Source organism: Numida meleagris, chromosome Z, assembly GCF_002078875.1.
Source record: "Numida meleagris isolate 19003 breed g44 Domestic line chromosome Z, NumMel1.0, whole genome shotgun sequence".
NCBI classification, from domain to species: Eukaryota; Metazoa; Chordata; class Aves; order Galliformes; family Numididae; genus Numida; species Numida meleagris.
The window spans coordinates 44,240,431-44,265,303 of NC_034438.1; the positions used below are offsets into that span (position 1 = coordinate 44,240,431).

At 45.4% G+C, this 24,873-nt stretch overlaps 1 protein-coding gene and 1 long non-coding RNA gene across 2 annotated transcripts; one reads left to right on the forward strand and one right to left on the reverse strand.

Annotated features, from left to right (window-relative positions):
- Window positions 1-23,245, reverse strand: LOC110389353. Its single transcript, XR_002433165.1, has 8 exons — window positions 23,020-23,245; window positions 14,842-15,842; window positions 14,568-14,681; window positions 14,313-14,459; window positions 13,462-13,605; window positions 10,641-10,725; window positions 9,481-9,552; window positions 1-5,815 (listed from the first exon to the last, which is right to left on the reverse strand). It is a non-coding gene; the product is annotated as an uncharacterized LOC110389353 (long non-coding RNA).
- Window positions 22,430-24,867, forward strand: LOC110389349 (rho GTPase-activating protein 32-like). The gene is made up of 3 exons (XM_021379602.1): window positions 22,430-22,955; window positions 23,234-23,379; window positions 23,871-24,867. Exons 1-3 carry the CDS (start codon window positions 22,864-22,866, stop codon window positions 24,059-24,061), a joined length of 429 nt encoding a protein of 142 aa, XP_021235277.1. The 5' UTR covers window positions 22,430-22,863; the 3' UTR covers window positions 24,062-24,867.

Genomic DNA, 24,873 nt, shown 5'->3' on the forward strand with positions numbered 1-24,873 from the left:
TTGTCTAATTCGCCATTTAATTTGCTTCTTTACAGAAAAAAAACAGTATTCAGGCAGATATTTGTGCAGTATCATATAATATATATGTCAAGCATCCCAAACACTTAAGCATAGCAACAAAATCCCTCTGCCCTTGTGCTCTGTGGTCCAGGTCCAATATTCAAGCTGTCATTGTTGTCCAGCACATACCATTTTAGCAAGAAGCAGAGTGAGGGAAAAAGGGATTTCTAGGCTCTAAACTATTCTTCCATTCTTTTGAATTTAGACTTCTCTATATGAAAAAGTGGCTTCAGTCTTCCTTGTAACTGGAATATATAATGCTGAGGCTGAATTGCAATACATTTCCTCATCACTTTTAATTAGATACCATGTAAAAGAAGAACACTTTATCTTGCTATTTATTTTCATACTAATTGTTTTTTATAATACCTGTTGTTCTCCAACAGTTTTGCCTCAAGAAGGTTGTTTATGTATATTTCCTTTTAAAAACTAGCACTCCTACAATTGTCAAAAACACATTGGTCAGAAGGCATCAAAAGCACTTTTTCATCAGTACTAATTGCATTCCTTAAATATAGCTTCACACAGCCCTTTCATACTAATGCTATATAAATTAATCATCAGAAGTTGATGCCAAGTAGGTTATACTTTTTCTTTGTGAAGGGGAAATGCAAAAGGCCAGCCTTATATTTGCTGTAAAACTGAGGCCTCCTAGTTCTCTCCTGTTAGCTGTTTAATAAAGTTCAATTAACATTTTCAAGAAAGTTCCTGTATTTTTTCCATGTATATAATATGATACTCCTTCCCAAATAAAAAGCACTTACATTGTCCTTGCTTGGAAGCATTGTAATTAAGGGTGCATTTGTAAATATGAAGATATTCTATACATATAATCTTTGCACAAAGTAAAGTTCAGACATTTCAAGGTAGCATAGTACAATACACTTTGCTGCAAGAATCAGGGAATATTTTTCAGATGAACAGCACTGAAAAATGTCAGTTCAGATTGATGATGAGCATGCAAATGACCTCAAGTTTAAGGAATAATGAATACCACTGATTTTGAGAATTTCAAAGTGAATGCACTATTTCAGTATTTTATCATGATGAATGTATCTAGGTGGGGTACTTACTTATAGTCTTAGACTGGTCTAAAAAAAGAGTTGCTATTTGCCAGGTTTTCCAATAACTGACTCTTTATAGATGAATCATAACACCATGATGAAAACCTGGCAATTACATCAATGACTCTGCACCATGTATTGTACATGACCTACATTCTAAAAGAGAGGAGTACAAGTAGGAAGGAATGCTTTTTACAGTGTCCGAAACCCACCTCATCTCATTATATCCATTGTGTGCACAGTCTGACTCTCTTAGAAGACAGATGTAAAACCAACGGTTTACCCTACAATCCACAGACTACTAGCTGTTACTGCCTGAGTTCCCATGCTAAAAATAGTTGCTAAATATCCTGAGATTTCCAACAGAAAAACCTCCAGGAAGAAATATTTTGAAACAGATTCAGATTTGTTGCTATCTTCACAAGATATTTAATGGACTCTTGCCAAATTTTCAATTGTGTGAGAAGATGCAAGTAATGGACCTAAGCAAATTTGTCCTGATTTTCAGAGACTCAGCAATTTTTGCTTCCGTCTAGTTCACCTCTAAGATTATACAAAATAGTCTGTTTGTATTTTTTTGTCTCTTTTATTGTCTCTGATCTCTCATAAAAGTCTTGGCAGGTAAATGTGAGTAACACAAAAGACACTGTCTTTCTTTCCTGAAACTGAATGCCATAAACCCCGTAGGTTTTCCAAACACATTGATACAAGCCCATTGTTCTAAGAGGATGAAATTATCTACAACACTTTTAATGTCCTTTTTCCTTGGAAGTGTATTTTTCTTTAGTGCATTTCACCCAAGTTGTTTCTAATTGTTTTCTGAAGAGATGAGGAACACTTGATAGGAGTAGGAATAGCAAATATTACAGCAGAAAGACAGCAATGTCTGAGAACAGAAAAAAGAAGTCCAATCTGTTCCAAAGTTGTGGTGTTTTTCTTTCTAGCAAGAAGAAAGAGCAAAATATCTTGTTTCAACATGCTGATACTCCTACTTGTGTGATTTGCTGCCTGAAACATACACACTGTATGAAATACATGTACATATAAAGATGCATGCATGTCAGACTACACACACGTATATAAATACTGTGTGTAAGCATACATATCCATTTTCCACTGACTGTAGTTAATGGTTTACTGCTTCCAGAAATGTTTTTTTCACTCTTACTCCCAAAATGTCATTTCAGAAACAGAACTCTCAGTTGTCTTTGCAGTCCAAAGCTCATTGCAGACCCAAAACCTCAACAGATTGCTTTCTTTTGTCATCAATAAAAGATTTATCATTAACTGAATGGCTAGGGAATTATGATATCTACTCACTCCACAGGTTCTTGATATGGGTTCATTCCCACCTTCAAAGGCTCTTAGCTTGTACCTTTTCCCCTAAAGGGGAAGTGCAATTTGGAGATGGAAATATGTAACGCCCTACCAAGGAAGGACCACCGAGATACGAGCCTGGGAGGGGGAGGCATTACTTTTTGTCCTCTCTTCCCCCAACACTGCATTCCTGCACTGTAACACTGATTTCACAGGGCTCAGAGAGTGACAGAGGAGCTACCACATAGCACAGAGAATAATGGTGCCAATGCTGTGGCATATTTGCCAGAGATTATAGGTTAATGTGCCTGTAAAAATTCTTCCCACACAATGCCTTGAGCTATGGGTTCACCTCTCTCTTGTGATGTGACAGGGAGATTGAAAGCAGTGGGTGTTAGAGAGTCATCCAGGCAGGAATTAGGTCAGCCCACAAGTTGCTACCACTGCTATTAAGAATCGTCTCTTACAGGATGGCCCAACAATCAAATCAGAGCTGTTCCCAAACATCTTATCTTCATTTTACCATCTGATAGAACTAAAAGAGAAATGTTAATTGAGTTGCCTAACTGATCTTACATGTGTTTTGATACAAAGAGCTTGTGAATATTTAACTATTGATTGGTACCTTTTCTGCAGCAAATGGAGAAAAATTGAGTTCAGAATAGACATGAGGTTAGAGCTGCTCACTGGGCTGTGGGAGATGGAGGTCAGGCTCTGGGTCTCACACACAGGTAAGGAAGTTGATCCCCAGTGGAATGGGTCTCAGTATGCTGTCTCTTATAGTGGAAAGTGAAACAGCACAAGAGAATCTGTTTTTGTCACAGTGATGAGGGGAAAAGCCTGTGGAATGCAAAAAACCTGCTTTCCTCCTTCCTGATGAGGCGAGTCTCATCAAAGCTAGCCCTGCAACCCAGTGCTTCCTATCTGCCACTATGGTTCACAGTTTGGAATACATGTGACTGATTTTATATTAACCCATATTGGAACATAATGGAATATTGTGTTCTTATTTACTTTTTATACAGCCTTAATGAGGGCAGATAGAAAGATTGGATGACAGGTTAATGTTTTAAGAACCTTTTTAAGCCCAGGATATACTGTACCAGGCCAAAACAACACCCAGCTTGCATTATCTACAGCTGTGAAATACAAATGGCATTAATACAGCTGATATGTGCTTATTCACACAGTCACTTCAGAAGAAAATATTTGTTACAGAATGAATCCTGAGTACTAGATAAGATGAACAAAATTTCCCCAATGACTACTTTCAATCTTTGTTTACAACATCAAAAATGTCTAAGACTCAATTATTTATCTATCCATTATTTATTCATTCACCTAGTAGTATCTCAGTAAACTAGCATGTGTTTTGGCTCAGTTTTCCCCTAAGAATTCTAGCCAAACACTCCTGCACAAAGGAAAGCCAATGAGTATTTTTATTTGAAAACACAAAGAAAGGAGCCATATCTTTTAAAATCTCTTTCATTATGGCTTTAATTTGTGATAGACATGTTCCAGACTGTCTGGTTCAAGCTTGGTTAAAATCTTCAAATGTTTAGAGGCTTCTGAAGTATTCTTACACTTTATTGTACCCTTGAAAGCTCCCAAAACATCTGCTTATCTCTGGAATACAGTGAGTAAGTGTTCCAAATACAGAGAAGAAATGGAGGTAGGTTTACACACACTGAACTAGTTTATTTGAGGATGTTGTTATTCTCCGAAAGTGTAAAACCATTCTAGCAGAGTTATTCTTGCTCTGAGTTCCCCTTTCTTGCTTTTTGCATGTGAGTCATAGCTCTTATTCTAACTGTGCAAAACCTACTTCTTTCAGTTCACATCATTTCCCCTAGATTCAGTCCTCCCTAAAACTTATTTCTATTTAGTGAGAAAAAAGAATGAGTCAACAATCAAACAAAGTGCCAGGTTTTGGATTTCATTATTGTCAAAAACATCAAAATCTGCGGGGATGGAAAGATTTGGAAAAAAATAAATGTAAGGTTCAGGTAAAAAAATATATAGAATGTAATAAAGTCCTTTTATAAACCCTTGCCAAACTTTGCCATTGAAGTATCTCACACCTCTAGTCTTAACCACACCATCTTGTAAACCATCTTGTTTATAGCCAGAGTTGAGCAAGAATACAGGAAAGCTCAGTCGCCACAGGGACTACCTATAAAAATAAAAAAATGGAAAAAACAAACAAATTAAAAAATGAACAAACCCCACCAACTCCCAAGGCCTCAAACAAAGAGATCCAGAAGACAGTGTCTAGAGGAAACCAGTTCTTGGTAGAATAAATGTAGTGGAGAGAGGGGCAGAAGGGCAGAGGCATGCCTTCCTTCCTAAGAAGAGAGACTCTAGAAGGCAGAAAAGGCAAAATAAACTGAGGCAAAGAAAACTGAGATTTGGGGTGGGACTGAACTGTACTCAGCCTCTTAGCTAATACATATTACAAACACTTATTTTGAGATCTGTGGTTCACAAAGACTATATTATCTGTATACCTAGAAGATCTGAAACAGCAGAAAACAGCAGCAGTCACTGTAGTCTGCAATAAATTTAATCTACTAAATGGGATTTAAAAGTTCTAATTAAATTTTATAAACTGGACTTAGAAATTGAATCTTTTTTCATACTGAAATATGGAGAAAGTCAGCATACTGTATGAAAAAGCACTTTACCTATCATTCAGTAGAGTATGGCTAGATAGTCTTGTAAGAAATTGTGTTTTTCTTGTCATCACCTTCAAAATAGGAGACAATACACATTGCAGTATAGCATGTGGAGAGGGTTCTTTTTATTTGTATCAAGATGAACTAACCCATCTCCATTTACCACTGTAACTTCACTGCCTGATCCAAGGAATTAGTTCTCTGAAATCCCAGGAGATAAGAGTAAGACATGCAAATCAAAAGTACCACAATATTACAACACTATATTCAGAATGAAGTTTACCCCATCATTTAAAACAAAATGAGGCACTGAGTAACATGCTTGTGGCAAGACCTTGCCCTGGCTTTTTGTTCATGGCTGAAATTTACTATATCAAGTGTTTATAACAACAAAAGGGGTATGCTTAAAGAATTTAGAGAATTACAGGTTTTGTAATAAGCAAAAACTCTATGATCACTCTAAATGATGTACTGTAAGCCAGGAATACAAATTGAATATTTGTAAAAATATTGAACTTCTTTTAATAAACTGAAATACTTTATTGCATTTCCTTTGGATCAGGCATGTCCTGCATTTACTTTCTCAGTTATCCTCTCTAGACAGGCAACATGCCTAAAACTAATGTACTAAAATCCATTTATAATAATGCACATGGCAACGTGTCTCACCGAAACGGTTGCATGTCGTTACATTTTCTCCTGTCAAAAAAAAGGACAACAAATGATTTACAGCAATTCACCTGCCTTGGTATCATATTCATCCACCTCAGAAAATGGTTTCATAGTGATCAAGTATAAACTATGACAAAATTAATTCCTAGAGAGACAGAAGCACTTTTGTTATGAGCTAACTGCTGTAATAATCTATATCAGTCCTATCAGTATCAGTGATGTCAACAACACTTAGATGGCTCAGTATACATTTAAAACTGGAATATCTGGCTTCTGGAGAAACAACAGCAGCAACAACAAAACCTTATCCCCCTGCCCCAGCTACATTCTTGTGTTGGTACTACACTCAGCTCTGCAAAGCAAGCTGATAAAAACCTGTCTAGCCGTTTCCTGCTCTTGCAATAGTTGCCTTGGAGTGAAACTGAAGAAACCACAGTAAAGCACAAGAACTCTAAGTCACAAACTTATGTCTGATTCAGCCTTTGCAATCATATCAGCAACACTAGCAGGACTGAAAATAAGGAAATAACTTGTTACCAAGTCCCATATAGGCATAGTATCAATGGGAAGACAAATTCCTCCACTGTCAGTGCTGCCATTCTAAATAGAAAGAAAAACTGAACTGCAGTAGGAATATTCATGTTTGGTGTTTTCTGGCAAAGAAGAAAATCCATTTACAACCCAGAAAACACAGGGGTTGACTCCATTGTACCAGGTACTGATAATAATGAATAGTCTCTGATTACGTATCTCTGAATACTGTCTACTTCAATTCTGAAAGTTTCTGGAAAGCTTGGTGAAAACCCACTGTTTCTTCTCATGAATGCCATTTAGACCATAACTACATGTTTACTTGTTGAAAATTGTTACCTCAGACTTCACCACAGTCTACAATTTTAATCATATTTTCTATTACTTCTTCAAACAATTCTTAATTGACAGATTCTTGAAAAGAATCTTAAAAGACAGATTCTTGCTCTTCCTGGTAGTCTGCTACAAAAGTGTCTTCCAACAGAACAAAAAACGAGACTGAAACTGCCTATCTTTTTTTTTTCTTCATAAGTTCAATGTGCTTAGTATTTCAGTAGATGCCACTAGGGATTTTTTTTTTTAACAATTTTAGTATCTCATCCACTTGGAAAAGAATTGGGTTGAGAGCCATTTTTTAGAAGTGAGCATGAAGTGCCCATTGCAGCACTAAGTCCCTCATGGTGTAACAGATGCCTTTGCAATTTAATTCATGTGTGTTCCATGAATATTTATGTATATTAGTTAAAAAAAAATCAGTGATGGTAAAACTATTCTATGTCCCCTAGCCAACAAATAAGAAGAAGTGCCTCCCTTGCCACATGCTTATCTCTCAATTATTAATGTACAATAACAAATTCCAGACTCTCAGCTGGGAACATTATACTGTAATTGCTTAGTAGGTTATTAGGGCATAACTGTCTATCAGAATCAAAATACAGAAAACAATACTGCTCTTATTGGATGAGAATGATTGATTTCTTGTGCCATCTCGTGGAAAAAAATATTAACTGCAAGACAAACTGTTCCACTTGGTTCTGTCTGTATAAGCAGAAATGCCAGTTATGCAGCTCTAGTCAGCTTTACTTCCTACATGAAGAAGTTTGTTGACTATAAAGTGCAAACCTGGTTTGTTAACAACTTACAGTCAAATATTTTTGATTAGTCCACATAATTCAGTGACTTGTCCTTCAACAAGCATTCTGAGTTGTGAAATCTCCATTGTAAGACTCTGATTTATTGTCCTTGTTACAAACAAGAACAAAAGGTTGCTATCACGGAAACGTGGTGGGACAAATCCCTCGATTAGAACATTCTGATTGAGGGCTACGGCCTCTTAAGAAGGGATAGACAGGAAGGGAGGGAGAGTCGCCCTCTATGTTAGGAAGTGGATAGATTGTGAAGAGCTGTGCCTGAGTAACAGCCATGACCAGGTTGAGAGCTTATGGGTTAAAATCAGCGATCGGTCCAGTAAAGGAGATCTAGTGGTTGGGGTCTGTTACAGGCCACCTGATCAGGGGGAGCCTGTTGATGAGGCCTTCTTGCTCCAGCTGCAGGAGGTGTCACGTTCGTGGGCTTTTGTCCCGATGGGGGATTTCAACCACCCGCATATCTGCTGGGATGGTGGCACGGCGAGCGGCAGACAATCCAGGAGATTCCTGGAGTCTGTTGAGGATAACTTCCTGGTCCAGGTATTAGACGGACTGACACAAGGCGAAGCCTTACTGCACCTGGTGCTCACCAATGTGGAGGAGAGCATTAGAGGGGTTAAGATTGGAGGCAGCCTGGGCTGTAGTGACCACGCCCTGGTGTAGTTTGTGATCTTGAGGAAGGCGGGCCTGGCAAAAAGCAGAGTCAGGACCCTGACCTTCAGGAGAGCGAAATTTCGGCTGCTCAAGGAACTGCTGGATGGGATCCCCTGGGAAACTGTCCTTAAGGGCATAGGAACAGCACAGAGCTGGCAGCTCTTTAAGGGCACCCTTCTGTGAGCGCAAGAGCACTCCATCCCCCAGCAGAAGAAATTGAGGAGAGGAGGCAGGCAACCGGTATGGCTGAGCAAGGACCTGCAGCTTAAACTGAGGGAAAAGAGAGAAACGTACATGAAGTGGAAGCAGGGTTGTGTAGCCTGGGAGGAATATAGCGCTGTTGTCTGCATGTGTAGAAATAAGATCAGGAAAGCCAAGGGACAGATAAAGCTGAACTTGGTTAGGGGTGTGAAAAATAACAAGCGGTTCTACAGGTACATAGGCAGGAGGAGACAGGCCAAAGAGAGTGTTCCCCCTCTGATAAAAGGTAATGGAGAGCTGGCTTTCTCAGACATGGAAAAAGCTGAGGTACTCGGTCTTCACTGGTGCTCAGACTCCTCATGTCTGCCAGGACCCTGAACCTCAAGGTGTGGGTGAGAGGAGCGGATTCCGTCCCACTGTAACAGTGGAACAAGTCCAAGACCTCCTCATGAAACTGAATGAATGGAAGTCCATGGGGCCAGATGATACCCATCCTAGGGTTCTGAGAGAGATGGCTGATGTGGTTGCCAAGCTGCTCTCCATCATAGTTGAAAAATCGTGGCTGTCTGGTAAAGTCCCCAGTGACTGGAGAAACGGAAACATCACTCCCCTTTTTAAGAAAGGGAGAAAGGATGACCCAGGGAACTACAGGCCGGTGAGCCTCACCTCTGTGCCTGGGAAGGTCATGGAGCAGATCCTCCTAGAAGACATGTCAAGGCACACATGAGACAAAGAGGTGATCCGAGACAGCCAGCATGGCTTCACCAAGGGCAGATCTTGCTGGACAAATCTGGTGGCCTTCTATGATGGAGTGATGGCATCAGTGGATGGGAGAAGGGCAACGGATGGCACAAAGATGTGCCACGTTCCTTTCCTTGCTGAAGATAAGAATAACATGCCTTTGGGTGACAAAATCCCAGCAGGAGGGGAAACATGCTTCTCCATGTTTATAACGCCAGATCTGATTCTGTTTATACTATTCTTTCATGGCCATCTAGATGCCCGTAGGAAGGAAATAAAGCTTTTAAGGCAGCTTTTCAGTGACACCGGTAGATCTGGAAGGATTATATCTCTCTTGACAAGCAGGAGAGCAGATCTGCGGCTCACTCTGCTGGCTCAAGTCAGGGAACAAAGGACAATCAGAGCTTCATACTGTACCTCTGTCCATGCCAGGTTAGGGCCACAGCTGATCTTGTTGCATGCCATGGCCATCAGCCTATGCATGACACGCTGGAACAGAAAAGAAACACACACATATATTTTCTCTGTTAACACACCACAGTATTGAGAGACTCAATAAAAAAACCTCCACAAGTTATCCACTGGCATAGGCAGGTGTTCTAGAAATCGATTCACTTTTGCAGCAAAATCTGTCATTTTGAGGAGAACACACTCCATTTAGTGTTGCAGTGACTACACACAAAAACTGCCCAAAGAAGCAACTCCCTGTGAACGTCATAATGTTATTTGCTATCAGATATTCTCTGAGACTGGTAAGGACTCCAGCAAGCAATCTCTACCCCACACAGTTCAGTGCGGGCTGCAGCGCATGCCTATTCTGTACACTTTGTTTCAGTATGCGAGAAACATCAGCAGAACCATGTAAAAGTGCATGAAAGAGGGAGACTCCGTGGTGATTCCCGTGAACGTTCAGTACAAATTGCCAGGCTGGATGCTCAGGAAGTGCTGAGATGAGTCCTGACAAGAACTGCTCTGCTGATACCAGGAAAATGCCAAACACAGGCATTCATTCTCAGTGGAATTTGCCAGTGCAATGGGTCTCCCACAAACAACCACTGCATCCAGTCTATTCAAACGTGATAGCGTATTACACAGTGTTTCACCAAGTCACTATCTCTGTATGAGTAGATGGGCACTCTGGCACAAAGCAGCAGATTTGTTTGCCCACAGCACTCTGATCCTTCAGTAGCAGGGCAGTAAGAGGTGTCACTGCTGGCGCTGGATCTGCTCCCCAGCCCCCGGCTCCCAGCAGCCTCAGCACCAGTGCCAGCTGCAGCCTTGCACATGGATTTCCTCTGCTTGCATCTCTGCTGTGCTCCCTACAGCTGTCTGGCATACACACACAGCCTGAGCATGCATGCTTGTGTCCCTGGGCCGTTGGCCTGAGGGATTTGTTTCCTTAAGACTAGCTGGTCACAACACCACAGACAGCATCCTTCTGAGGGCTGAGCTGCAGGGGAAGTGGAAAAAAAACCACACATGACAAGTGTCACATCAAAGCTTGATGAGGCTGTGTTACTAAACACTGTGCGACATGGGCTGCAAAACAATGTGGGGGGACAAAACACGGCATTTACCTGGCAAGAGATCAGAACAAGGCAGACAAGTTCCTCGAATCTGCAGCCGTTCCTTGTCACTGCTCTGTTCTTCCGGGAGCAAAAGCTGCACCAAGGGAGCGGGCAGAGAGTGGGGAGAGGAGAGAGAAAGAGCAGGTCAGGGGGCAGGGCTAAGCCAGCCATGCAAGAACGCACACAGCACAACACTCCCATCCACTTGCTCCAAGACATGTTGAAAGGAATACAATACTAATTTTCCTGTGAAAATATTCCGCTGTTTTATCTGAAACAAACAAACAAACAAAACCAACATAAACCTCCAGGGCCCAGCCATCCTTGGGACAAACCCTGAGGCAGTTAAATGCCTTCACACTTATCAAACTCAGAGATGCACCCTCATCTGAAGAAAAACCTTTCATTTTATCACCTGCCTCAGCTCCAGTCTCCTAACAGACAATGCTTTCAATACCTTCACAGCACCCTGGTGATTCAAACACCACTTCATCTCTTTTGAGCTGAACCCATGAATGGCTGAGGGTGCACTCTATCCCTTCGTCCCTTTTCCCCCAATTTTCCTCCCCATCCTACTGGGAAGGGGGGAGTGAGCGAAGGACTGTGAGGTGCTGAGCCACCCACTGCCTTAAACCTCAACAGGGGCACGGGGCAAGGGGAGCAAACATGAAGTGCACTGTGGACAGGAGGAAATGAAAATGGTCTTGAGGTACAAGAATCTACCATTTCATTCTCCATAAAACAACATATCACCTCAATGAAAAATTGCCCTGAACTAATTTAAATCTCACAGTTGCAGAAATTTGCATGCAAGAAGCACTACCACACAAACAGCACAGTATTTTGAAAGCAACATGTCCAAATCAGCCTCCTTGCCCTGCTCTAACCACTCAGCCAAACACAGCAATAAAACACAGAAACGCTCTGTTTCTCTGGCTTATGGCAGGAAGAAGCGGGAGAGCTCTCGTGGCACAAAGCTTGGGGCTGCAGAAATTAAGGTTGCCTCTAAGATGGTGCTTTAAAACAACATGAGACGTGAAAGACAATGTTAAATGCAAAATGTCAGCACTTCCTGTAGAGCACATAACACATCCGTAGGCACACCGGGGACAACTGACACACCACTTTGGGCAAAGCCTGCTGGCTTAACTCCAAACCAGTCACAGGCCACAAACTAATCCAGCTGGTTTGCCTGCAAGGACTCAAAGGCCACGCACAGGATCCTTTCTGCTGGTAGTTCTCTCGGGGCAAGAACCTCCACTCTCAGAGCAACAGCCAAGAGCTGGAAGGCCGAAAAAGCCTCCAATCCCCATGGATGTGGCTGCTTGCAAAGACAACGGCTGCCTGCTCTTCAGCAGGGGGATGCTCACCCACCAAAGCCCTCACCCACCACATGCCTTTCCTTACGCTCACAACTGTCACAAGTGCGTGCAGCCCTGGGCACTGCATTTCCAGTCAAAGTTAACATCTATCTAAACCACCCCCCACTTAGGGCTGGAGCTCAGGAGGTCAATGCCACAGAAATAATACAACATGCAACTGGAAAACCTGTCTCCAAGCTCAGAAGAGTCAACTCTCCGACCTTGGGCACAACTCACCAGCCAAGAGCCGGGCCTTGCAAACTTTGCTGATCTGAGCATGTGGGAGCAGGCTGGACATCAGACCAGAAATGTCAATTTCAATTGCAACTCCATGGAGAGAAGAACACCAAGCACTAACAGGTGCGAATGAATACATTCACAGGTAGCACAATGAGTTTGTTCGGTACAAAAAAAATCAGGGATTCCTAATCAAAAAAGATAACAGCGGGTGTTAATATCAACGGAAGAGGTTCCTGTTCCTACACCTCATCATCTTACCCCAGCTTTCCTTGCCTCATCCCTTACCCTAACTTCTGGATGACACCCACAGACTTAACGTCGGCTCTCAAATCCATAGGACTCCTTTCCCAGTACTCCCTAAAAAATGATGTCAGGTTTGTTCCACACGCTCAAACTGACCAAGCAGTGGTATCACAGTCACTTAAAACACATGCAAGCATCCAAACCCTGAGGATTTTTCTCTCTTGCACTACCAGGTTCTCCTTAGCACACAAGTCTTCTGTTGCTCCTACAAAACAATGGCCAGCCGTACAAAACAAACAGCTGCTGAGGATTCTGAAAACAGAGCCTGATCCACAAAGCACTTCTCAACTTCACAAGCACACCTGAGCCTCCTTCTTGGCTGATGATAATTTTCAGGTATTTCATGAGATAGCTGAGAGGAAAAGGAAATGTCTTTTTGCGTTGGTTTGATTCTAGGCATGGGATTGTTCAAAAGCTTTCCCTGCTGGCCTCGCTCTGCTCCCACCCAAGCACCTGGAGCCTTACCATCCACTTTCACGGTCAAAGATTAGAGGCCAGTCTCCAAAGCTGCTAACAACTCCTGCCCAAAGGCCAACATCTCTGCAGCCATCCTTTTCATTTGAGTCCAGGAAATGCACTTACAGCACACTTTTTCTGAGCTACTCTAATATCAGTAGTGTTTTGGTTGGCAGAATGACACCACAAATCATTCATCAGATATATTCTGGCACATCTCCCAAGAAAAACACAATTATTCAAACAGCTGTGTTTCTCAAGCAGATCTAGAGATGATAAACACACAGTAAGTCGCAAGGAGAGGCTCTTGTTTTAAACCTTTTAATAGAGAAAAGTGTTTAAATCCACTTTTCCTATCAACAGAAACATGGTATCAGGTTTCAAAGCCCATCCACCATAGAGTAGGCAGACAACACATACATAAAGGAGTGAGCACATCCCTTCCGGCACTAATGGAGCCCACAACTCACCTTCAGATCTCTGTGGATTCCTGGTGTTTTACACTGATGCAGCCTCGCTACAACTTCATGGGTGTCACAGAAAACCTGCAGGACCTCCTTCTCTGAAACCCCATCTGCAGGCATTCATTCACAAGGTTCACCACCTTGCCCCACCTGAGCAAAAACAAGCACTAAGAATGAAAGCAAAGCCCATTGCATTCAACCTGGCCTGGTCCAAGCCCCAGTCCTTCCCGACATACCCTGCTATGTAGACTGCTCCCCGTAGCCTGGCTGGACATCAGCACACAAACAGTTTATCAGATCAAATTCAAAGGTGGCACCAAGCCTCCCCCAGGAGCTCTTTGCAGTCAGCTCAGTTATTGTGTTTCACTTTCTCCTCACCTAAAGCCAACAGTATTTTCCCCATCTGTCAGCAGGTGTTAGCTCTGACCTTGTCACTGGACAATGCTCCCATAACACCAAGTTAGCTACTGGGGTCTTCATTCACCTCCCTGTGTTAGCACTCAAATGTTGTTCTGATTCAATCACATTCTTTCTTTCCTCCTCAAAATGTCGGTCAGACTAGAGGAATTGAAGGCTGCATTTGGGACACACACAGTCTGCCTAATAGTCTGCCACATGGAAACAATGTTGAAGACTGAGAGCTGTCTGTGCCAGGGAATGCAGCTGCAAGCCACAAGAGAAATACCACCTTGCAGCCCTTCTCCTTTAAAGCAGAAGGGAACACCTTAGAAAGACGAAGCATGCTTCATAAGCTCAAAATCCAGCACATGAAGCTGGCAAGAGAGGATTCTGAGCTGCCCTTATTTACACTTCCCTCCACAGTGGGGTCCCTCATGCAGAGATGAGTAGGAACTTACCAGCATTGGCAGGGCCCTTTCTTGCAACACTCCTGATATTTTGGATTAAAATCATAAAGAAATCATAACAGAAGTTCTCTGTGAAAACTACACCTAACAGTCTTCCTTCTACAAGCAAACAGGCCCAACACGTGGTAGTAAAAACACCTGCAGCAAAAAGAAACAAAGATGGCATGGCAGGACAGAGATATGTAGTGTGTGTGTTTAAAGGCATGTCAGAACCTAATTGTACTTGCTACAGTACACCTGACTTACATCAAAAGCTCAGCAGTCCCAAGAAAACCTGATTCTATCAGTTGCCACCATCCAAAACAGCCAGACTTCTGCGGTCACCTGGCCCAAGCATCCTTTTTGCTCAATGCTTTGTTCCTGAAAGAGAGATATGAGCTTGGCACATGCATCATTTTTCAAACACCCCATCCCAGCAGCAAGGGATCAAAGCATTGGGACAGCTGAAACAGAAATGTTGTGCAAGTTTCCTGTTAGCACTGAACGTGAACAAGGAGCAACACGTTGAGCCCCCACTCACCTTAGCAGAGTGTTCAGCATTCCTGTCAGCGCTTTGCACAGGTTGCCGCTGTTTACTGAGTTTCTACTGGAATCAATGTATCCAACCACGGTCCTGTGGCCAGACAGATCCCGCTGCAAGATCAATACCTGCAAAGCGCTGAACAGCCACTTAGAATGAGCTCTATTTTAATCTCGTTGCTCTACAATGCTCAGCTTGCCTAGCCTCTCCCCTGCCTAAGCACTAACTTCTGCCCCTTGGCATTCATCATCACACACAATGGGATCAAATCTGAGCTCTGTCTCCTCCTACTTTCTTTCCAGAAGGATGTGAGACAAACAGCAGAAAACAATCCAGATGTTTCGATGTTCCCTTTGATGGCCCAGACCAAGCTTGCTGAGCTGCTCCTCCTTCGTGGAGAGGGAGAATGGTGCAGATGCTATGTGGTGGCTGTGCACAGTATGCATCTTGCTGAATGGCAGCACAGCCTTCTGGCATGTCAGCCACTCCTCCCAGCTTTGTATCATCAGCATACTAGCTGAGGGTGGACACTATCCCCTCATCAAGGTCATTGATGAAGATGTTGAACGAGACCGGAAACAGCACCACCCCCTGGGGAACAACGGTAGTCACAGATCTCCAACCGGACTCCGCACCGCTGATCACCATCCTCTGAGCTCGGCCAGTCACCAGTTCTCAACCTACCTCACCGTCCACTCATCTATCCCACACTTTTTCAGCTTCGTTATCAGGATGTCGTGGGAGATGATAGTATCAAAAGCCTTGCTGAAGTCAAGGTAGACAACTTCCACTGCTCTCCCCCCATCTATCCAGCTGGTGATGCCATCATAGAAGGCTACGAGGTTGGTTGAGCACAATTTTCCCTTGGTGAATCCATGCTGACTATTTCTGATGACCTTCTTCTCTTCCAATTGCTTGGAGATGGCATCTAGAACAAGCTGTTCCATCACCTTTCCACAAGCTGTTCCATCCCCTTTCCACGCTTCTTTATACCACAAAAGCTAGGAAATAAGAAAAGATTTCCAGATCAGGTGTAAAATTCAAGTAGGTTCCAGACAGATGGAGACAATGGAAAGCACAGGCAAGTCAAAGCAAGTCAAAATTGCCCACGCAGTGTTAGCTATGGTGATGATAAATCATGCCCCCAAAATTTCCTGCACAAGAACACAAAATCCAAAACATTAGAAGCTGCAGAGGTATGAATTTATCTCAACCCAGAAGTCCTTTATTTCGTGCACTGATGGGAGTACTGACACTGGAGGATCAGAATCATTTGAGAAGAAGCAGGCCTGCTAAACACAAGCCTGAACCGGGCCTGCTAAGCTCTTTCCCACCCTCCCAAGATAAAAGAAACCAACTCCACCGCCACCAGCACAACCCTGCAGCAGGCAGCAGGGAATGCAAAGAGCTTCATGCCACTCCCCTTCCCCCCCGTCCTAACTAAGAGACCAAATGGTTGGGAAATTACTACAAAACACATGTGAGTGTGCACTGAATTGGGCAAAGAGGTGAGGTTGCACACGTGTGTGTGCACAAGTGAACAAGCCAGTGGGGTTGCACAGGTGTGTGCATGCATGTTAGTGTGTGTGCAAGGATGGGGATGCACATGTATGTGCATGCACAGGGGTGTGCAAAGGAGTTGGAGTTGCACTTGTGTGTGAATGTGCGTATGTGTGCAAGAACATTGTGATATCGGTGTGTGTGTGCACATTGGGAGCAAAAGGAAGAGGTTACACATGTGTGTGGGCACAGGGCTGCGCAAAGGGATGGGGATGCATGAGTGTGAGTGAACATGTTGGGAGTGCATGGACAAGGTGGCACAAATGTGTGCTTGCACAAGGGTGTGCTAAGGAGTTGCGTTGCACATGTGCACACAAATGGATGTTTTCTGGTAGATGTTTGCATGTACATTTGCAAGGGGATGGTTTGCACACATCTGTGAATGCAGATGGGGACATGCGAGGTGGTATGTGCCCGTGGGTGTGCAAAGGGGGCAGAGTGGTGCACGTTTTCATGTGTACATGGATAGGCAGAAGGATGGGGTTGGACGTGCGTGTGTGCACAGGACTGTGCAAAGTGGTGGGGTTGCACAAGTGTGTGAGTGCATGTGGGAGTGTGTGCAAGGACAGTCTGGTACATGTGTGTGTGTGAACGTGGGCAGTCCAAGGATGGGGTTGCACACGTGTCAGTATGCACAGGGTTGCACAAAGCGATGGGTTTGCCTATGTGTGTGTGTGCATGTGGTTGTGTGCAAGGATGAGGCTGCACACGTGTGTATGTACATGTGGGTGAACAAGGGGTGGGGCTGCACAGGTGTGTGCATTTGTGTGTGTGTGCAAGGACGTTGTGGTACACACAGTCATCAGAAAACATGAGCTGATGCCTGGTACTCAAATACAAGCCAAAGTGCTGATGGAAAATCACCGCCAAAGCACAGACTGAATCGCCAATAACCTGCAGTTAGGAAAGGTTTGGAAGCATAGAATCATAGAACCATAGAATGGTTTGCATTGGAAGGGACCCTTGTGATCATCTACTTCCTACCCCTGCTATAGGCAGGGACACCTCCCTCTAGAGCAGGTTGCTCAAAGCCCCATCCAGCCTGGCCTTGAATGTTTCCAGGGAGGGGCCATTCACAACCTCACTGGGCAATCTGTTCCAGTGTCTCACCACCCTCACAGTACAGAATTTCTTCCTAATATCTAGTTTAATTCTATCCTCTTCCAGTTTAAAGCCATTTCCTCTCATCATGTCACTACCTGCACTTATAAAAAGTCCCTCCCCAGCTTTCCTGCAGGCCTCCTTCAGGTACTGGAAGGCTGCTATCAGGTCCTCCCCAGAGCCTTCTCTTCTCCAGGCTGAAGAGCCCCAGCTCTCTCAGCCTGTCCCCATCATCATTAATGATTAGATGCACAATGTCCTCACATGGGCCAAGGTAAACCATATGAGTTTCAATAGGGCCAAGTGTCAGGTCCTGCACTTTGGTCACAACAACCCCAGGCAACCCTACAGGCTTGGGGAGGAGTGGCTGGAAAGCTGCCTGACAGAAAGGTGTGCTGATGGACAGTCAGCTGAATATGAGCCAGCAGTGCACCCAGGTGGCCAAGAAGGCCAGTGGCATCCTGGCTTGGATCAGGAATGATGTGGTGAGCAGGACTTGGGAAGTCATCCTGCCCCTGTACTCGGCACCAGTGAGGCCTCACCTCAAGTACTGTGTTCAGTTTTGGGCACCTCAATGCACCTTTTCCTACAGAAAGGAAATTGAGGTGCTGGAGCAGGTCCAAAGAAGGGCAATAAGGCTTGTGAAGGGCTTGGAGAATATGCCCTATGAGCAGCGACTGAAGGAACTGGGGCTGTTTAGTATGGGGAAGAGGAGGCTGAGCGGAGACCTCATTGCTCTCTTCAAATACCTGAAAGGTGATTGCAGTGAGAGTGGGGCTGGTCTCTTCTGACTGGTGACAGGTGACAGGACAAGGGGAAATGGCCTCAAGTTGCGCCAGGGGAGGTTTAGGTTGGATATCAGGAAAAACTTCTTTACAGAAAAGGCTGTTAAGCACTGGAACAGGCTTCTCAGGGAGGTGGTTGAGTCACCATCCCTGAATGTGTTTAAAAACCATTTGGATGTACTGCTCGGGGACATGATTTAGCGGTGGGTCGTTAGAGTAGTATGGTTAGGTTGCAGTAGGACTTGATGATCTTGAAGGTCTTTTCCAGCCTGAGCAATTCTATGATTCTATGATTCTATGATACCATGCTTTCTTTTTGGAAGTGGAGGTTTAGCGGCAGCTTGACTCATGATTAAGTCCTCCAGAAACTTTCTTTCTTTCTTATGAGGAGACTGGATACTGAAAACTTCTCCAAAGTCATTATTAAACAATTTCTGTACATAAAGCCCAAGGAGAAAACACATTTCAGATTTAAGACCACAAAACAATCATATTCTATTCCAGTACAATTTCAATCCTAATTTAAATTTCCATGACTAGCATTTCACCCACCCTGCTATGAAATGACAACTATGGGAAGAAACATTCTCAGTAAAGCACACCAAAGCTTAAAATATTCCTAAAATAACAAGATACAGAAGGGAATGGAAGGGAAGGGAAATGTGGGGTTTAGTGGGAAGGGAAGAAAAGGGGACGGGGGGAGGGAAATGTGGGGAGAAGTGGGAAAGGAAAGGAAGGGAAAGGAAGGGAAAGGAAGGGAAAGGAAGGGAAAGCCTTCTAGCCCCACATCCCCTATAGCCTACCCTATAGCCCCATATACCCCTATACCCACCCCTACACCCCCCCAACCTCCTATAGCTCCATATCCCTCCCTGCAGCCCCCAACAGCCCCCTACAGCCCCATATCACCCCATGGCCCCCCACAGCATCCCATAGCCCCATATCCTCCTATACACCCCCTACAGCCCCTTATCTCCCAATATCCCCCAATAGCTCTCCACAGCCCCCCTGTATCCCCCCACAGCCTCCTATAGTCCCATATCCTGGGGCCTTCAGTACAAGAAAGACGCGGAGCTCTTGGAACGAGTTCAGAGGAGGGCCACCAGGATGATCAGCAGCCTGGAGCACCTTTGCTATGAAGGTTGAGAGAAGTGGGCTTGTTTAGCTTGGAGAAGAGAATGCTCTGGGAGACCTCATTGTGGCCTTCCAATACTTGAAGGGAGCTGTCGTGGAGTTATCTCTGAATCTGTGTCTGTAACAGGGGGACAGCAGACCCACAGGCCTAGAGAAAGAGGAGAAAAGGGAAAAAAAAAAGTGTTGCTGGTTTATGGGCCGGCCCGGACTGGTCCCATAACTAATGCAGCAGGGGACCCACAGACTCACGCCCTGGGGAAAAAAAAGGGAAAAGGGGGAAGGGTAGGGGAATTGTAGATGGATCTAAAACAAAACAGTGGCAAGAGTCTGAGGAGGAACGTTGATTTACTAAATATGATATTGGAATTGATGCCAACAAATCAAACAAAGTGAGAGAGAGAGAGTCCAAAGCTGAGCCCTTCCTCTGTAAGCTGCAGGGGGACCACGTGCTTCTCTGCAGCAAACAAAGAAAGGCACTTCCAGGTCAGCCAGGCGGCTTTACCAACCCCTTTCCAGGTGCAAAGACCCCTGGAGAATGCAGCTCCTCCTCTTCCCCTCCGAAAACCGAGCACCCAGAAGTGGCAGTCCACAGAACCAGAACATTAACTCTTTAACTGCCAGTGCTTTACATGATGTTGTGATGTGGAATACTGACAACAAAAAATCACAAAACCATGACATAGCCTCCCACAGCTTTCTGTGGCCCCATATCCCCCCTATAGCTACACCACAGACCTCTATAGGCCCATATCCCCCTATATGCATCCCTATATCCCACCCACACTCCCTATAGTTCCATATACCTCCCTATAGCCCCCACCAGAGACCCCTATATCTTCATATCCACCACAGCCCCCCACAAAGCTCCCTACAGGCCCCATCCCTCCCTATAGCCTCCCTGCAGCCCCCCCCAGCCCCATATTCCCCTACAGCCCCACACAGCCCATATCCCCCTATAGCCTCCCCACAGCCCCCTGTGGCCACAGGCCCACCTTAGACCCGGGCTCTGGGGGTGGTGGGGGGCCTGGGGGGCACCGGGAGCAGCAGTGGAGTGGACGGAGTGGGGCATGGCCCAGATGCTGGCAGCAGCGCTGTGGCCGCTGGGGACACAAGTCCTTGATCCGTCCCAAATCCATGGCCCATCCCACAGCCACATCCACACATCCCCCAACCTTCATCCCAGTCCTACATTCCACATCCCAAGCCCACATCCCACGGGCGAAGGGAGAGCAGTGTGGCTGGGGCCGCGCAGGGTTCTTTTCCCTGTCCCGGTGCCGTTATCCCACTCATCTCCGGCGGAGCTGTCCTCAGCACCCGCTCCGTGGTGCCGCGGTTCCGTCTCGGTGCTGCCCGGAGAGCTCCGGCGCACAGCGGCTGCAGCGGCGCTCCCGCGGCCTGAGCTGCGGGAGCAGCACCCTGTGAGGAGAGCCGTGCCGCCTCCAGCCGGCTCCCAGCGGCCTCTCCCGCGCGCTGAGGCTCAGCCAATCGGAGCCGGCGGCGCTGCCGCTGACCAATGAGCTCCTGGACGGGGCCGTTGCTGGGCGGTGCGGGGTGCGGGGCGGGAGGAGGGGGGCGGCGGAGCAGTGCAGGCTCCCCTACAGCACCGGCAAAGGCGGGAAGGGGTTCTGAAACACAGCAAAGAGGTGGCAAGGCGCTTCCAGGAGCAGCACAAAGGTGGCAGGGTGCTCCCAAGGCGTTCCCTCTGTTCTCAGCCCTGGTGAGGCCGCACCTCGAGTACTGTGTTCAGATTTGGGCTCCTCACTGCAAGAAAGACACTGAGGCCCTGGAGCATGTCCAGAGAAGAGCAACGAAGCTGTGAGGGGTCTGGAGCACAGGCTTTATGAGGAGCAGCTGAGGGAGCTGGGATTGCTCCGTCTGGAGAAGAGGAGGCTCAGGGGAGACCTTATCGCTCTCTGTAACTCCCTGAAGGGAGGTTGTAGTGAGCTGGGGGTCAGCCTCTTCTCTCATGTAACCAGTGATAGAGGGAGAGGGAATGGCCTCAGGTTGTGCCAGGGGAGATTCAGACTGGACGTTAGGAAATACTACTTTTCTGAAAGAGTGGCCAGGTGCTGGAATGGGCTGCCTAGGGAGGTGGTGGAGTCTCCAACCTGGGATGTGTTCAAGGAACATTTAGACATGTTGAGGAACATGGTTTAGTGAGAACTATTGGTGATAGGTGGATGGTTGGATTGGATGATCTTGCAGGTCTTTTCCAACCATTGGTGATTCTATGATTCTATGATTCCCAGAACAAGCAAAGAAGTGGCATGGAGTGCCCAAGTGCAGGAAAAAGGTGGCAAGGTGCTCCCTGAAGCACAACACCAGTTTGTTCATCCATGACACACACACGTGTGCAACCCCATCCTTATTTCTACTCTCTTGTTCAGATGGGACTGGTGTGTCCTTGCTCATCCAGGAAAATTTCTTCAGTGGCCTCAGTGATTTCCCACTGCAAAAGTCTCCACAGTCTAATTTGACACCTTTTGGCTGCAAAAATTCAGACTTAGGGAAATGATCTTGGATAAATGGCTTCTAAAACTTGTTTTGCCTGACAGCGTATTCTAAAATTAATGGTGTAATTTTAAAGTTTGTGCTTTAGAATAAGGAAAAAAATCACCCTGGCCTCTACTGTATTGATTTCTGGACTGCTTTGTTACCAGTGTGAGAAGTCTGAGTATCAGCTCCCCCCGTGTGCAGTTAATGGGAGCTATTTTCTCCTCTCTGGCAATTCACCCACAAGCACTCGAAAGATCTTGATGAGTTTGCTGTTGTGAATACTGGGGTTCCTGCTGAGCAGGACCAGTTGGAGACCTTCTCTGATAGAGGCAAAACTGTGTAGAAACCCATGTTGATCTTTGTACAGTGCCACTGCATTAAGGTCCTGCAACTCATTCTTTCTGGAAAGAAGGTAACAGTATGCTCTGCACTGTGTGTATGCAATACACCTCCATCTGGATCTGCCACACACTTCTTTTCCTTTTGAGCTAGTGTTTCACTTGCCTGTTGCAGCAGGACTTCAGCCGAAAATGAAAATCTAGGCATCAATCACTGCAGTCAGTATGATCCCTTGTGTCTTTGTATCTACCCTGAGCTGTGCCTAAATCCCTTTCTGCATTATTCCAGGTTGCTGTTTCTGCCACTACAGATGAGGAGCGGTTGGTTAGAATGCAGGATGTCATCCAGCAGCTTCCCCCGCCTCATTACAGGTCAGTGCTGCCCACAGTCCGTTGAGCTCAGGCCTGCTGCATTTCAGAGGGAAATTATGCGATTCCAGGTTTTGTCTTGCGGTAGCAACATTATGCCTGTGTTCAACTTTCCTTTTGATTGCTCATAGAAAAAAAAGGAAATAATGAATTGAGGTTTGTTTTGTGAATTGCAGCATGGTGTGCTCAATGGTGCTGAATGTTTGCCTCTCTTGTTTTCCAGGACACTGGAGTACCTAATGAGACACATGGCCTGTCTAGTTGGGAACTGCTCCATCACAAATATGCATACTAAGAACTTAGCAATTGTGTGGGCTCCAAACCTCTTAAGGTAAACTTTTTTTTCCATTTCAACACAATGCTTAGTTCCATTCTCCAGAAAATAACAATCTCACCTTTTACTCCTTCAGTTTTGCTCTTCTCTTGTATGACTGTATGATCCCTTGTGTCATGCTTTGCTGAGATGTCATCTCTTCAGTGTCCCGAAGGTCTTGTCTGCCCGTGCAGTGAGGCACAATAGCTGACACATGCCAAAGCCTTACCCAAGGGGTGTGCATCTTCCCAGCCTTCTGTCTTATGGCACTTTTACTTCACCTGCCTTTTCTTCAGATCACAGCAGAGCAAGTCTGCCTGCGTCAGCGGAAGAGCTGCCTTCATGGAAGTGCAGACGCAGTCGGCCGTGGTGGAATTCATCCTGAACCACACGGATGTCCTCTTCTGCTCCAAATCCACATCAGACATTGGAGATGGAGCAGGTGAGTGTCTTCCTCCATTAGCTTTCTCTTGATCAGACACCATGATCAAATCCAGACGTTCTCCACGATCTTTGACATGTGCTTGTACTGTCGAGGAGACAGCAGACTTCTGGGCTTAGATAAGAATGTGGCATCCTGTTGCTGGATCCTGAGAACATCCAAACCCAGATTGGACAAGAAGAAAACTGTCACTGTCATTATGACGTTTTACATGCAGATGAAGCTTGTTTAAAGTGTGGCAGTGAAGCTTTCTGACTTACCTGCCCCCATTTTCTAGGGTTTTTGTTGGCCTGCTTAAATGCAGTAAGCCGCTCTTAATTCTGAGGATGCGCTTTGCCATAAACATCCCTCTGACAAAAGGGTTCTTTTGACATCATCTTCCAGTGGCTAGGGTAACCAAGACTTAGCAAAATGCAAGATGTCCCCAGGAGCTGCAATGGCTGTGCTGCTGCTTTCTGATCCTCCCTCTTATCTGTCGTTTTCCCTTACAGGGCACAGTTCTTTATCAGGGCCAAGTCTCTGGGGGTGTCTTCTTCCACAAAGCTGCTCACACTGGAGGAGGCACAGGCACAGGCACGAGGCCACAGCGGCTCTCCCGCTATTCTTCCTTGAAGTGGAAGAAGGCCCTGCAGCTTTACAGGGGCAATTCCACACAGTGATCGACTTTCCACCCGAAAGGTAAAGAGGACTTTCTTTTCCAGCACCTAGCCTAACTGTTTGGGTGGGTGTTTTTCTCCATTCTATCTATTCTGTCCTACTGCAAAGCCTTGCTGAAACTAAGTTACGCTAATCATGAATGAAGTGTTGCACCGAATTTCCACTCACTTTGGGCTCTGAGGATTCAACTAACATACAATTGCCCGATGGGCTTAGTTTAGCCACACAGCGGTGCCATTCCTTCCTTGTTGAGCAGGCAGACACGAGATGTATAAAGCCACGCTTGATGTCTATCCTTGCTTGTACTAGCTGTACCTGGACACACTGGGTTCCAGATTTCAGGACCGCATACCTGAAACAAATTCCAGTTCTCCTCCAAGCAGAGCTGTTGGTCAGACTTGATGGCACTAGAAATTAACCATGGCAGAGAGATGAGGGCAATGGGGTGCTACTGTAAGAGTCAGAGATGCTTTTGAATGTCCTCTCTGGCTGCATGGCTCCTTAGAAAGCAGTTAGACCTGCCAGCTAAATAAAAGCCATCCCTTAGATGCTGTACTGTACAGCTACAGAGCCTTTGCTCACCTGCTCTCATCCTTCTTTACGTACTTTAGAGGAATTTAGACCACAAGACTTCCAGGCTGAGCTATAAGAAAGGAAACATCCTCAACTGTTGGAAACAGACCGAGTCTCTAAGTTCTGTTTCAGCAGAAAGCAGGCAGTGCTGGTAACAAGCAACTGTTGGCAAGAGCTAAATGTAGCTCTTCCCTCACCCTGTGCCACGACTCACACCATTCACTATTTTCTCACTCCAGCAAAAGTCCACTCAGGAAAATGAAG

Bases quoted from the DNA above. Each gene is read 5' to 3' on its own strand.
- LOC110389349 (XM_021379602.1), top strand. From the start codon at position 22,864: ATGAGACACATGGCCTGTCTAGTTGGGAACTGCTCCATCACAAATATG. The intron at 22,956-23,233 runs GTAAACTTTTTT...CCTTTTCTTCAG, and splicing joins TGGGCTCCAAACCTCTTAAG to ATCACAGCAGAGCAAGTCTG. The intron at 23,380-23,870 runs GTGAGTGTCTTC...TTTCCCTTACAG, and splicing joins AGACATTGGAGATGGAGCAG to GGCACAGTTCTTTATCAGGG.